At 32.4% G+C, this 15263-nt stretch overlaps 2 protein-coding genes and 1 pseudogene across 3 annotated transcripts in view; 2 read left to right on the plus strand and 1 right to left on the minus strand.

Moving 5' to 3' along the window:
• LOC125847631 (TMV resistance protein N-like) overlaps positions 1-5212 on the plus strand; it is a 7395-nt gene extending 2183 nt beyond the window's left edge. The window contains exons 1-5 of one of the 2 annotated variants that reach the window (XM_049527269.1): positions 1144-1252; positions 1441-2524; positions 2627-2902; positions 3047-4189; positions 4276-5212. In XM_049527269.1, the coding sequence (XP_049383226.1) occupies positions 1562-2524; positions 2627-2902; positions 3047-4189; positions 4276-4950 (3057 nt within the window). In that variant the 5' untranslated portion in view covers positions 1144-1252; positions 1441-1561 and the 3' untranslated portion in view covers positions 4951-5212. Of the gene's footprint in view, positions 1-1143; positions 1253-1440; positions 2525-2626; positions 2903-3046; positions 4190-4275 lie in introns of those variants that run through there. The other variant, XM_049527268.1, reaches the window with a different exon arrangement.
• A 722-nt stretch (positions 5213-5934) lies between these two features.
• Positions 5935-6871, minus strand: LOC125847665 (deSI-like protein At4g17486; annotated as a pseudogene).
• Positions 6872-10006: 3135 nt separating this feature from the next.
• Positions 10007-11892, plus strand: LOC125847647 (premnaspirodiene oxygenase-like). The gene is made up of 3 exons (XM_049527293.1): positions 10007-10683; positions 10824-11077; positions 11177-11892. Exons 1-3 carry the CDS (start codon positions 10029-10031, stop codon positions 11804-11806), a joined length of 1539 nt encoding a protein of 512 aa, XP_049383250.1. The 5' UTR covers positions 10007-10028; the 3' UTR covers positions 11807-11892.
• The last annotated feature ends 3371 nt before the right edge of the window (positions 11893-15263 follow it).

A 15263-nucleotide genomic window follows, 5' to 3' on the forward strand; every position in this document is an offset into this window, starting at 1 on the left:
TTTTTTTTTTTACTAAAGGATCGAATTCATCTACATTTTCAGTTGATTTATTTGTCCTCAAATACCAAAGAGAGCAATAAATCGGTAAAAAATTCAATGTAGGTCCACATTTGTTGCAATCTCACATCAATGGATATTGATAGAAAATGTATGAGAATTTTCTCAAAAGAAATTAGTGAAATTGTTAGAAAATATTGAGGTTGAAAATAGAGAAGTCATTAGTGAAAATTAATGATAATCAAGCAAGAAATGAGAAAACACTAATGGAGGTGGAAGGTAGTGCATCCATTGGAGAGAGAAGGGAAAAAAATTAAATTTTAAAACTGATTTCCAACACGATTCTGACGTGGCAATGATGTGGCGTTGATATGGCAATGACTTGGCGCGTGTGTAGTATACTTGCCACTGTGAGACTGGTTTTGTATTCTTAGGGGGGTATTTATTCACTTTAAATGAGATTAGGGGGGTATATAAACACCCGTGTAGTTGAAGTACTAAAGTAAGTTTTCGTGCCAAGTTCAGGGGGGTTTTTATGTATTTTCCCTTATTAAAAATTAATCAAATTGAAATCTATCTAACAAAAACAATCCCTCGATTTGTGCTACGGAGAAAATTCCAAAAAAAAAAAGAAAAAAGAAAAAAAAAACCCCTTCTTCTTCAATTCTCCACCACCGTATAACCTGCGGCAACTGCAAAATACATGCTCTTTCTGTTACAATCGACGAATTGATGAAGCTCCAAAACTCGACCATCATGTTAAATTAGGTCTTAGGCCTAACTCACATCCCAAAAGTTAGCTCAAAAGAAGGAGAATTGCCCAAGCCTTATAAGGAATCCACCCATCTCATTAACCATCGATGTGGGACTTTTGTCATTCTTTTAACACATTCACACTTCAATATGACTTGTTGGAATTGGGGGTGAAGATGTTTGTTTTTGGTGGCGGCGGAAGATAGAGGATGAATAAAACTACTCTTCTAGTTCTTGACAAATAATGAATAAAATATTGTGGGTCTTTTTTGGGTCCCTTTTCGTGATTAGAACGCCAAAATTGGATTCAGTTTTGTTTGTTATGTCATATGTGTAAATGACTTTCGATAAAATCGGAAAATGTTAATCTTTCCCGAGTTTCTATAATTAAAAAGCCCAATGTAGTGGTGGAGTTGGCGGCAGTGGCTATGGTGGTGATGGCAGAGAGAGGATGAAGAAAAAAAAATTGTACTCTGCAATGCCAGTAGTGTGCGTCCAATAGGTATATCTTCAATTAGTGTTCGATTCAAAAATAACTCAAATTTATGGAGTTGATTATAAAAGAAAACATTAGTATCAAACCCAGACATTTGGAAAATATTTGAATTTAAGGGAAATCGAAATGCAGCATGCACCAGTTATAACATTTTGGATTGCAAATCTGATACTATTTCTTTATCTTTCTTTTAGGCATGAATCAAGGTGCATTAGACAGATTGCTTTGACAATTTTAAAAAGATTAGGGCGTGTACGACCTAAAGTTGCAGATCATTTAGTGGGCATAGAGCCCCATGTACAAAATGTTATATCTATGATGAATTTGCATTCTGAAGCTGATGTTCGCATAATTGGGATATGGGGTATGGGAGGCATTGGCAAATCAACTATTGCGCGAGCTGTTTTTGATCAACTTCAGGAAGAGTTCGAAGGTAGTTGCTTTCTTGATAATGTTAGAGAAGTTTCAACAAAATCCGGACTTCAGCCTTTGTCAGAAAAAATGATTTCTGATACATTGAAAGAGAGTAAAGACAATCTTTACACCAGCACCAGTTTGCTGATGAACAGGTTGAGCTATAAAAGAGTGATGGTCGTTCTTGACGATGTGGATAATGATGAGCAGATAGACTATTTGGCTGGAAAGCATGAATGGTTCGGAGCTGGGAGCAGAATCATCATCACCACTAGAAACAGGCAATTGTTATTGTCCCATGGGGTGGATCATGTGTATGAAGTTAGTCCTTTAGGGATTAATGAGGCTTTGATGCTCTTCAACAAGTTTGCATTCAAAGGACGTGAGCCGGAAGGTGATTTTTCTGAACTGGCGCTACAAGTCGCGCAATGTGCTTGGGGCCTTCCACTGGCTCTCAAAGTTTTGGGTTCATTTCTACATAAAAGATCAAAAGCAGAATGGAAGAGCGAGTTGAAGAGGCTGAAAGAAATTCCCCATGATGATGTGATAGGGAAACTTAAATTGAGCATTGATGCATTGAATGATCTAGACAAGCAAATATTGCTTGACATTGCTTGTTTCTTCAAGGCGAAAAGAAGAGAACCTGTCACCAGAAAACTCCTTGCTTTCGGTTTCAAACCTGAAATTGGAGTACCAGTACTTATTCAAAGATCACTTTTATCCATATCTGATGATGACAGGTTCCAGATGCATGATTTAGTTCAAGAAACCGCTTGGTACATGGTTCGCCATGGACATCCTAGAGAGAAATTCAGCAGGTTGTGGGTTCCTGACAACATATGCGATGTTATGTCAAAGAAATCAGTAAGTTTACACTACATGGTTGATATATTGAACAACAACTAGAGAGTCGTTGACGTAAGTAAAAATAAAAATTACTAGTAACTTTTCTTATTAAATGTGTAGGGTACCGGAGCAATTGAGGGAATAATATTGGCGTACTCTGAAAAGCAGAAGATGAACTTAGGATCACAAGCATTAAAGGGTATGGAAAATCTACGTCTTCTGAAAATCCAGAATGCTTACTTCCGTAAAGGTTCGAGTCATCTTCCAAATGAGTTACAATGGCTCAGTTGGCACAATTTCCCTTCAGCCTCACTTCCACAAGACTTTGCGGGAGAAAAGCTAGTTGGACTTAAACTAATTCATGGCCAAATTTTGAAACTTTTGCCAGAAGATAAGGTACCATTGCCCTCATAAATATTGTTCGTACATATTTTTTCTAAAATAATTTACAAACAGATATCTACCTTACATTGAGCCTTCATTTTTCTCTTGCAATTAGGCAAAATAAATCACTTATTATATGTTTCATGATTTAAACAGTATCTTGACAAGCTGAAGTATTTGAACCTCAGCTACTCCAAAGGGTTAGTTAACACTCCCAACTTTAGCCAAATGCCATATCTTGAAAAGTTGAACCTGAGCAACTGTACGAACTTGATAGGAGTTCACAGATCACTTGGAGATCTTACAAGGCTTCAGTACTTGAATTTGTCTCACTGCTCAAAGCTAAAGAGTATTTCGAATAACATCCATCTCGAATCTTTGGAAAAGCTTCTTCTGTGGGACTGCACAAAACTCGAAAGTTTCCCTCAAATCATAGGATTAATGCCAAAGCTTTCAGAACTTCACTTGGAAGGGACTGCAATCAAAGAGCTACCCGAGTCCATCATAAATCTCGGTGGGATTGTGTCCATAAACCTCAGGAATTGCAAGGATCTGGAATGTATAACTTATAGCATTTGTGGTTTGAGATGTCTCAGGACTCTAAATCTCTCTGGCTGTTCAAAACTTGAGACATTGCCAGAAACCCTTGGACAAGTGGAAACTTTAGAAGAACTACTTGTAGATGGAACTGCAATTAGCAAGCTACCATCAACCATCTCGGAGATGGAAAACTTGAAAATCCTTTCTTTCAGTGGATGCAAGAAAAGGAAAAAAGATAAGGTGTTCTGGAAAAACAGTTTTAGCTTTCGCTTGAATCTAAAGTTAACTTCACTGCCAAATGTCAGGCGCATCACAAGACGATTAAATACTGGAAGAAATAAGAAGCCAGAAATATCAGGACCATCATTATCTGGTTTGTGTGCCTTAAAGAAACTAGATCTTAGTGACTCTGATTTGGTAGATGAAATCGCTGGTGATGTTTGGCAGCTGTCCTCATTGGAAGAGTTAAATTTGAGCCGAAATAATTTTAATGAATTTCCATCAAGAATATATGGGTTACAGCAATTCAAGGTCCTGAAAGTGGATGAATGCAAAAGCCTTGAAGCCTTGCCTGATCTTCCCTGGAGTATTGTAATGATAGAGGCAAATGAGTGCCTTTCCTTGCAGAGTCTTGGAAATCTTTCACCGCAACATGCATTCTTGAAAAAGGTCTCATTTTTCAATTGTTTCAAATTGTACCAACAAAGCCAAAAAACCAGCATTAGCGCTGCGGATTTGTTGCTTCATTTGCTTCTCCAGGTAATGTCTCCATTTCATGAATTTATAAAATTATTATGTTTCCAAAATAAAGTATCAAGAGATCAAATTTGTTAATTGTACAACAGGGTCACTCCACCTTTTATAGTCAATTTAGTATACTGATTGCTGGAGGAAAAATCCCCGAGTGGTTTGGTTATCAAAAAATGGGTCGATCAATCTCAGTCCAGCTACCTACAGATTGGCAAGACAACATTGCAGGGGTTGCATTCTCATTTGTTTTCGAATGCCTTGTTCCAAAATCAAAACTAGGTGTTACTTTCAAGTTGATAAGTCCAAACCACCGAGAATACACATTTGAAAGTGCTCCAGCATCTGCTGCTTCAAAGATGGGGGAGGAGTACAAATGTGATCACTTGTGGATAGCTTATATCTCTTTCCATCTTTTTCGTCTCCTCTTCCCCGAGTTCACAACTGAAGATTGGACTAAGGTTTGTTGTTGCCTGTCAATTAGCCTAAGACAAGAGCCATGGAACAAAGTGAGGAGGTGTGGGATTCATTTAGTGTACAAAAAAGACTTGACTACATCATTGGCAGCTGGGAGCAAAGAATTGACGGTGTATGACGAGGGAGGAGATTCAAAAAGGAAAGAAGAGGTGAAAGAGGATATCGTGGCACTAATGGCTGGGGTTAACGTTTTGAATTGGGACGTTGACTCCATTGAGCAAGATAACACTCAGCTTGCGAATTTGAGGAAGTCAATTGCCTATAAGATTCAGAAGACTCTTTCTTTTGATTGCTAGAGTAGTGTTCTCTAGCCACTACATAGTACTAATGTTTGCTTGTATCTTCAATTGAACAGTTGCCTGATGTTTCTGCTCGTCGATGGCACGTTTCTTGGTTTGCTTGTTTGTGCTTTACTTCCATGCATTGGATTGAGTAATACTCTACTACTTACTACCAATGGAAATTAGAAATTATAGTTGGCTTTGATTTTGTTGAATTGTTTGGTTTCTTGTGCACTGTGAAACGAACCGCGTAATGTGTAAATGTAATCGTTGCTTTTCTTTTGTTAAGAATAATGTATGTTCTGTTCTGTATATTACTATTTTTTTTTAAAGTGTAAATGTGGTTTTTCACTAATTATATTCAATTTGCTCATCTTATTAATTCAATTCGATTAGGTCTTTGTTACTTCATTGTGTTATTTTATTCACTCAATCAAAGCGAGTTAGAGTACGCAAACCGTTCATAATTTTTGGAATTCTTGCATAAACAAGAAAGTTTTTTTTTAAAACCTTTGCCGGGTTTACTATATCGCACAAATTAAAATGGATGGAGTAACTCAGAATCTCAATTGTGTCCTTAGCAATATGGACTATAAATGTGCACAAATCCAAATTGTGTGCTCAAATAATTACCTGTAGACAACACAGCCGTACAAAAATCCCAACTCCAACACAACACTGATTTCGTGGTACAAACTTTCTAGGCTTTCAACAATTAGATTCAGGCCCCAACATCCGTTACATTGTTTTAATCAAATATATATAGAGAACTTCACATTTATGCCTCTTTTTTTCCTCTAGCAAAGATCATCAAGATTTAATTTTTCTTTGTTGGACTTGTTGTTCTCAATGTCTGTTACAGAACACATTCTAACTTCAGAAAGTGAATCTATGGAACAATCTCATAGTCACATAAAATAGACAGTCATTAACTCTAGAAAATTGTGAAAAATCCATTTTCAATGGGATGATCACATAACCTTAGACCTCTAGTCAAAAATTTATATTATTGTTACGGATATAATCATTTTCATAATATAGAGGGTGCAAGTATTTGATTATAAAATACAAAGCACTCTTCTATTTATACAAACAAAGTAGACAAAGTTACATTTATCTAAATATAAACCATACAGAGTAGGTACATTATTTTGAGACAAACCAAACTTAAGAAAACTACGAGGTTACATCTTAAATTCTTCTTTTTCTTATGGTAGTGTCAATTTATTGAGCATATACGTGCATATGGCTTGTCATCGATCGGAGCGGATAACCGGTGCAGCGACCTTGAAATTCTTAACAGCAAAATTTAAGCTGAACCCAAACTCACTTGGGCTAAATATTGCTTTAGACTTTTTATTAGCAGTAGTCATGTTGAAAGCAAAATCAACCGGATGAAACACAAGTTTAGACGCTTTGTCTTTAGCTTTAACTACTATCCCTGCTGCTTCCTTTGCAATATCACCAATGTTAGCAAATCTGTTAGCCCAATTCGGTAGTTTTGGGACCCCTAGTTTCTCAAGGAACTCATCGCAGAAATGCTTTGAGTTCCTTGAGACCATATTGTATTTGTTACCAGGCCATGCATCGTGAAGATCTGATTGACTTTGTGGGCAGAGCACTCTGTTCTGCCCAATACAATCTTTTCGCGATGCGTGTAATTGGGATTTTTGGTAGCGGGGCAACTGAAAACCCCGCTGCCTTTCTCACAAGACCCGTAGGCCCATTCAACGTTGTCGTAAACTTGGACGGCAGTGTGGAAGATGCCGCCGAAATAGATGGTGTCTTTGAGTAGCCTGTTCATTTGGACTACACCGAAATTGACTGCGTTGTGCCCGTCACTTTTGGTTATGTCGTAAACATGGAGGATCACTTCTGCCATGGAGGATCTCAAAAACTCTGTTTTGTTGGTGAATGCAATGGAATGAATGAGGTTTTTGGGGCTATTTATAAAAGGGGCTGCTTGCCATTTGCTTAATTTGCAAGTTTTGAAGAAAAATTCTTTGAGTTGTGGAATTTGGGGCCTCAAGAATTGGGTTCCCACTTCCTATGTGTGAGATTTATTGATGGAATCAAATATTTTGTATTTGATTATAGAGATAAAATTAAGATATTTATGATGTTAAATTGGGATAAGATCAAATTATTTTTAGGTGTCAGGGTAATAGCAATGAATAAATATAGACTTTTGAATTTTCTAGCATGTTAGTTAAATAAGATGAAATTTTAGTGTTATATCATACTATTATGAATGGTATTCTATGTTTTCTTTTTATTGGGGTTAGCATCAAAGAGGAAAGATATGAAAATTGGAAAATATATATGCTTAGAAAAAACTATTTTGAATTAGTATGAGATTTTTCTTATATATAATTTCGTGGAGAAGTTATTCTAGTCATAATATATTGTTCACGCTTTAATTGGCATTAAATTCACATGAAAGTTCGGGGCGACAAATGATTACCATATAAGTTATTTCATAATCATCCACTTATATAACTTAATATGCAGCACATTGGGATCTTTGGGAGACAAATGATCACCCTATAAATAATTTTTTAATTAAATAAATTTCAAATTCAGTAAATCAAATCAATGACAGTAGCTAATACTTCAATCTTGCGTACATAATATTTAAATTTAAAATCCGCCAAGTCCATGTGTGACTTGAATTGATCTCGAAGGCAATGGAATATGAAATTGGATAAAAAGAGGGTAGATATGTGGATAGCTATGGAATAATGAGGGGCCATGTGGTCTATTTTCAATGAATATAATTCTAAGTTTTTTTTATTTTCAAAAAGCAAGATTCTTATAATTGGTTGGTTGGTTGTGTTAGAAAAGAATAATCCTCAAATGAATTTTTGAAGGATTTAAGAGATTTTCTAATAAGAAATTTTTATAATTGACATGTATAAGACTAATTATAACTCCAATTAGTTACGATCTTATTTTTTATGTTTCAAATTTTAATATTAAACAATTACGAGTTATAATATTTGTTAAATAAAAATAAAAATAAAAAATAGAATTTAAATTAACAAACAAATTAATAATAGTAATGATAATTAATAATAGGCATAAAATCAAGATAGCTTAAAAAATATATATTTGTTTTTCTTGTTTAGCTCAAAATAATTAGTGGTCTTTTCTCTCACATGTTAAATATTATTATTTTTACTCAATATTTTTCAATTTTTATTTTCAACAACTTTTAAAGGTATATTGTTTGAATATAAATTTGGTATACTTATTAAGTCATTATATTCAATTTGCTTATCTTATTATTTCAATTTGATTACGTATTTGTTACTTCATTGTGTTATTTTATTCACTCAATCAAAGCGAGTTATAATAAGCAAACCGTTTACGAAATATATACTTTTATCGTGTCTCTAGTCACTCATCAGTCATCACTACATACATGTGAAATCTCATCCGACATATGCTTTTCATGAGAATAAAATAATACAACATGTGTCAATATTTAAGTTTAAAGTAACTTTCACTGGATCATAAATACAATGGGCAACACGTAAAGATATTTAAGTGATAATTTCTTAAATGGTTATTAATTATTATTATTTTCTCAGAAATTCATTTAATTTTGATTTTCAACTCAAAGATCACTCAATTATGAATTTTTTTTCTCAAAAAGTCACTCAATTTTGTTTTTAAACTCAAAACTCACACAAATATAAGTGTTTTTCTTACAAAGTCACTCAAATATGAATATTTCAAATGGTCACTCAACTATTAATATTTTTCTCAGAAAGTCACTTAATTTTGATTTTCAACTCAAAGGTCACTTAACTATGAATTTTTTTTTCTCAAAAAGTCACTCAATTTTATTTTTTAACTCAAAACTCAAACAACTATAAGTGTTTTTCTTACAAAATCACTCAACTATAAATATTTTATTTTAAAGTCACTCAACCTATTTAATTGATTTTAAGAAAAAATAAAATTCATTGACATTAAATTTTTATTTCTAACAAAAATTTATTCGCTTAAACTAGTTAATGACATTTTTATTTCTCTTATTCCGCTAAAAAAAGAGTTATATCATATTTTAAATTTTTTTTACCCTATTAAAATCAGGTTCACTATTTTATCCTTTCTATTCATATATATTTTTTTATTAATAATTATTTGATATGGTATGTTTTCTGTTAATTTTCGATCAAATAATGAACTTTGGATAGCTTATTTTTTTAGCAACTGCATGTATATTTTTGAGGTGAGTTTTCTCTGAATTCGGTGAAAATGTAATAATTTGAGGTGGGTCATGAAACTTTTTTCTTTTAGTAGAATATAAGAGTAAAATAAAAGAGTCATTAAATGGTTTAAACTTAAAATGAATATTCTTTTATTTCTTAAATTTTTTTGTTACAAATAAAAATTTAACGTAAATAAATTTTAATTAAAAAATAATTAAATAACTTTATGACTTTATAAGTAAAATATTTAAAATTGAATGACTTTTTAAGTAAAACATTCATAATTAAGTAACCTTTTGTAAGTAAGTATTAATTTCAAATAAATTTATTTTGAAGTGTATTTACACAGCCAAAATATATAAAATATTGGAGAAAGAATTTTTTACTTGGAGAAGTGGTAATTGTAAAAAATGTGTTGGCGGTTGAATGATCTTCTTGAGAACAAGTGTCTTGCCACTTGTCTTTCTAGAAAAAAGTCCATAGTAGAGTTACAGATTATCCAATAAATCAACTTCAAAGAAAACGCATATCCAATAAATTACTCCATTCGTCTTATTTTATATATCATCTTTCTACTTTGTGCTAGTATTAAGAAATGATGTAACTTTTTTTTTTTTTTTTTATTTAATATTTTCTTAAATCAATTTTATAATAAATGATGAATACATTTTCAAGATTAATTAACTACTCTATCAAGGATATAATAGGTAAATTATGAAAAATTATGTATAAATTTTATAAAATAACAAGTATTGTGATTTAACTATTTATTGGAAGAAATGGCATATAAAATGGAATGGAGTGGTATCAAATACAAACAAAAGTATGCTTATAGAAAGTGGACTAGCAGCCAGTCTTTTTTCTCATTCAATAATGGAGCTACAACATTTTCCCCTCTTTCTTGCCCCTTTTCTCACCATATTGCTTCTCATTTTCACTGTGAAGTTATTATTCAAGAAAATACTAGCAAAAAAACCAACTCTAAACTTGCCTCCAGGTCCATGGAAATTGCCTTTCATAGGAAGCATTCACCATTTAATTGCAAGCCAATTACCTCACCATACTCTTAGAGACTTGGCCAAAAAACATGGCCCCTTAATGCACTTGCAGCTCGGTGAGATCCCTACGATTGTTATTTCGAGTCCTCGTGTAGCCCAAGAGGTATTAAAAACTCATGATATAGCATTCACAAATCGTCCTGAGCTTTTAAGTGTCAAGGTTTTCACATACAACTGTTCAGACATTGCGTTTGCACCTTATGGAAATTACTGGAGACAAATGCGTAAATTATGCACGTTGGAACTATTGAGTGCAAAGAATGTTGTATCATTTGCCTCTATTAGGGAGGAAGAAGCATTCAATCTTGTTCAAGACGTTGAATCAAAATCTGGATCAATTATTAATCTTACAGAAAAGATATATGCTCTCACAAATGCAGTAATTTGTAGAGCAGCTTTTGGGAATAGGAGAAAAGAAGAATCAGCATATTTCATGTCTTTGATTAAGGAATTATCATTAATGATAACAGGTTTGGACCTTTTCTTCTCTGTCCCAATTTATGTGACACATTTTCTTTTTTAATCCGTGCCCATTTATGTGCCTGCCTTCTATCGGTATACCACAGTTGAAAAAATAGTAATTGCATTTCCCCCCAAATATTTATTATAGGTTTGGACATAAGTGAGGTGTTTCCTTCACTCAAGTTTCTACAAGTCATTACTGGGACTAAAGAAAAATTATTGAAGCTTCACAAAAAGTTTGACAATGTGCTTGACATGATAATAGAGGAGCACAAGCAGAAGCTGCAGCAAAAGTATGAGTCATCAAGAAAAAACAATTTGGTTAATTTGCTATTAAAGCTCCAAGAAAGTGGCACTATTGATTTTTCCTTCACTACAGACAATATCAAAGCAGTCATACTGGTGACATATTTCTTCGAATTTCTTAATACATATTCACGTGAACTCATAAATTACAATAGATCCGTTTCTAGTAGTAATTATAAATGCGTATATATGCAGGACATGTTTATAGCAGGAACTGAAACTTCAGCAACCGTTCTTGATTGGGCAATGGTTGAAATGATGAGAAATCCCAAAGTTATGGAAAAGGCACAAACAGAATTGAGAAGAATCCTCAAAGGAAAAAACAGAGTAACAGAGAGTGATTTGAAAGAAGTTAGCTACCTAAAATTAGTAATTAATGAAACTCTGAGGTTACATCCACCACTTCCTTTGTTACTTCCAAGAGAGTGCAGGGAGCAATGTGTAATTAATGGATATGACATACCTATTAAAACTAAAGTAATAGTGAATGCTTGGGCAATTAATAGAGATGCTGAATTTTGGGAAAATGCTGAGAGCTTTTCACCAGAGAGGTTCATAAATTGGAGTAGTAGTAATAATTTGGAATTTATGGGACAGAATTTTGAGTATTTACCATTTGGCGGAGGAAGAAGAATGTGCCCTGGAATTTCATTTGGTTTATCAAATGTTGAGCTTCCATTAGCTCAACTTATTTACCATTTCAACTGGAAGCTGCCTAATGGGATGAAGCCTGAAGATGTTGATGTTACTGAAACTCCTGGTTCTAGCTGTAGTAGAAAATATAATTTGTGTGTTATTGCTACCTCTAATGATCATGGAGTATGATGATAATTACAAGTGTAATTGTGGTTGTTTTTCTTTGCTGAGAATAATGTACGCTCTGTATATCTTTGTGTTGTATTTGTGTTTCTAACTATGAATCCCTATACTATGCTTTTATTTAGAAAATTTTGTTATTTATCAGACTATGATGCAGTAATTGTTGGGGGAAAAGCGTAATCGGTAATCGGCATACAATACTTTGCTAGTTGAAGTGCTCAAAAAGGGGATCCGACTCTCAAATATTTACTTGGAATGTGAGACATATGACTTAGGTAAAAATTAATAGCTAAAATTTAGTTGATTAAAATAAAATTATAATAATGATTTAGATAATTTATATTTCATAAAAAAAGGTAGCAATACCATGATTATAACAATATATTATTTTCTCATAAATATATTATAAACACTTCTCTCTTTTCTATTTTGTTTTCTGTTTGTTTTTTAATTGAGTTTGTCTTAGATTGCAATTTTGAACTTTCTCTTTAAAATGAGTTTATCACATATAACAAATAGCAAAAATACTTGTATGGAGAACAAAAAAAGAAAAATAGCAAATATTTTAGATAAAGAGGTTTGAAAAATACTTCAATTTTGATCGAAATTGTTGTTACAATATCAAACTTTATGGAGGACCTTTATTTCCTGCACTATTTAATAGCGTAATTTAAAGGTATATATGTGCCCACGTGGACACGTTACTATTTATAATGATGCAATATTTATGATGTCCACGTGGGCACATATATACCTTTAAAATACACTATTAAATAGTGCATGGGGTAAAAGGTCTTTTCCAAAGTTTGGTATCGTTATAACAATTTCGATCAAAGTTTGGATATATTTCAGACCTTTTCCCAATATATAAATTTCATTTTTAAAAATTTGAAGATTTCATGAGTAAATTCTCAATCAAATTTAAATTGTTTGACTCTCGAAAAACAAGAGAGTACTTCATTGTGTTATTTTATTAACCCAATCAAAATGCGTTTAGTGTAAGCAAATCGTCTATGAATATACGGATTCGGCTCCTCTTCATTTTTCTTCTCTCCATTTTCTCCAATTGCCTATTTGGATTAATGACACATGCATAGGTTAAAATGAATGACTAAGATTTATTTTTTCTAAGTAAATCTCTAACCATGATTCAACTAATAAATATATTATATTTTTAATTTTAAAAATTACTATAACCCCTACAATCTTAACAACATATTATCTTGTTCATAATTTAGGGGAAAAAAGTTTTCTTCCTAATTTTTTTTACTTAGGATGTTTATTTTATTTTATTTTTAAGTTAATATTTTTATTGCATTTTTTCCTTGAATTTTTCTTTTTAACCATTAGCTATTGAAGAGTATTATTTTTCCTATTTTATTTCACCTTTTTTTTTTCCTATTTCCTCCAAAATTAACATTAGCTATATTTGGTAGCAGTTCATTATTTAAAAGAAAATTAAAAAGAACCCCACGTAAAAAAAAAAAAGAAATTAGGAAGAATCTTTTTTTCCCTATATTTATGGACAAAATAATATGTTGCTAAGATTGTGAGATTATAATAATTTTTAATACTAAATATATATTGTATTTATTAGTTCAATTTTGGATAGAGATTTACTTTGGGAAATTAAATCTTAGTCATTCTATGTCATGTGTCATTAATCCAAATAGGAACTTGGGGAAAATTGAAAGAAGAGAAATGGAGACTAATTAATAAAATAAGTCGTTAGTTCGGTTAGTGATAAGTCGTTAGTTCGGTTAGTGGTCATGTGAGTAGCACGTGTTAGTTGTTAGTCGGTTAACACTGTAGCCAAGTTAGTTATAACTGACTATGGGAGTCTGTTTTACTTCACGTGTATAAATAGGAGATCAACCCCAATTGTAAAGGTATCCAATTGTAAAAGATCAATAACAGTTCTCTCTCTTTCTCTTCTCAATTCCTCTGTTCTACAGAACCAGCTGTTCAAGAGCAATTGCTCTTTAGGCTTAGTTCAATTTCTTTTCCAATTTATCGGTACGCATCATTGGTATCAGAGCAAGTGATTCTCTGATCTGTAACAATGGGAGATCACAATACTCGGATGCAGGAGTTGTGCAAGGAAGTTGACAGTCTCAAACACTCCATGGAAGGTGTAACCAGCTGAATATACTACCTCTGTCTATTTTTATTTGTCATGTTGCACTTTTCGAAAGTCAATTTGACTAATTTTCAAAGTTAAATTAGATATCATTAATTTGATAGTTTAAACAAAAAATTTAGATATTCAAAAATTATACGAAAAGTATTATAAATTGCAATTTTTTGCATATCAATATAATGAAAAAATACATAGTAAAATGTTAGTGAAAATTCTTATAATTTGACTCTAAAAATGGAAACCATGACAATTAAAAGTTGATGGAGTGAGTATATAATTTTATTCTGTCACCATTAAAGATAATATCTCAAATAATTACTTAACTATGAACTCATTTCTTATGTCACTTAACCTTAATTTTTAACTCAAAAAACTATCAACTTCACTTTTTAGCTCAAAATCATTCAACTATGAGTGTTTTATTTACAAAGTCACTCTATTTATTTGATTAATTTTTTAAATTTAAATTAAACCATTTAATAAACCCCCCTCCGCCCACCCCATTTGACCCTGATAAAAGAGTTTTATATATTAATCTACTCGTCACTATCATCCATGTGAATCTTGATTCTAACACAAATGAGCCAAAAAAAAAAAATGTTTTAAGGCCGTAACTTTCAGTATATAATAATTTAAAATTTATAATATGGGGTTCACATACAGATATATTTTATCATCGAAATCACCTTGAAAGAAAAATGTGTGTTCAATAAATCATCCAAGAAACAAACAAAAATATGCTTACAAAATTAAAAGGAGGAGCAGCAACAAATCCATTTTCTCATTCAATAATTAAGCTACAACATTATTTCCTTTCTCTCACCATATTGCTTCTCATTTTCACTCTTTAAGTTATTATCCAAGCAAAAAAAAAAAAAAAAAAACTCCAAACTTACCTCCAGGCAAATTGCCTTTCATAGGAAGCATTCACCATTTAATTGCAAGCCAAGTTTAGTTAAAGAAATCGTTTCCTTCTTGTCCTAATTATATGACCAATTTTTCATATTAACGTCAAATCAGTTGCCTTTCACATATTTATGAGACGGTTCACGACTTTTCCTTTTGTTAGGACGATTCGTGTATAACGTTATATACTTTCAATAATAATTAATTGGGACACAAAGTTACGTTGCAGATGCCACCCATTACTGATAGTTGGCGTTGTGGAAAGAAGTACGTACGATGATGCTTGGGATTAATTTCACGAACAAATGTGTCTGTTCAAGCCCTCAAACAACTATTTTCTAATAACAAGGAAATGCAGGCATGCATGCATTTTAGATGAACCATTCCAAGAGCTGATCGCTATATGTTTAAATCAAC

The sequence above is a fragment of the Solanum stenotomum genome, chromosome 12 (assembly GCF_019186545.1).
Source record: "Solanum stenotomum isolate F172 chromosome 12, ASM1918654v1, whole genome shotgun sequence".
NCBI classification, from domain to species: Eukaryota; Viridiplantae; Streptophyta; class Magnoliopsida; order Solanales; family Solanaceae; genus Solanum; species Solanum stenotomum.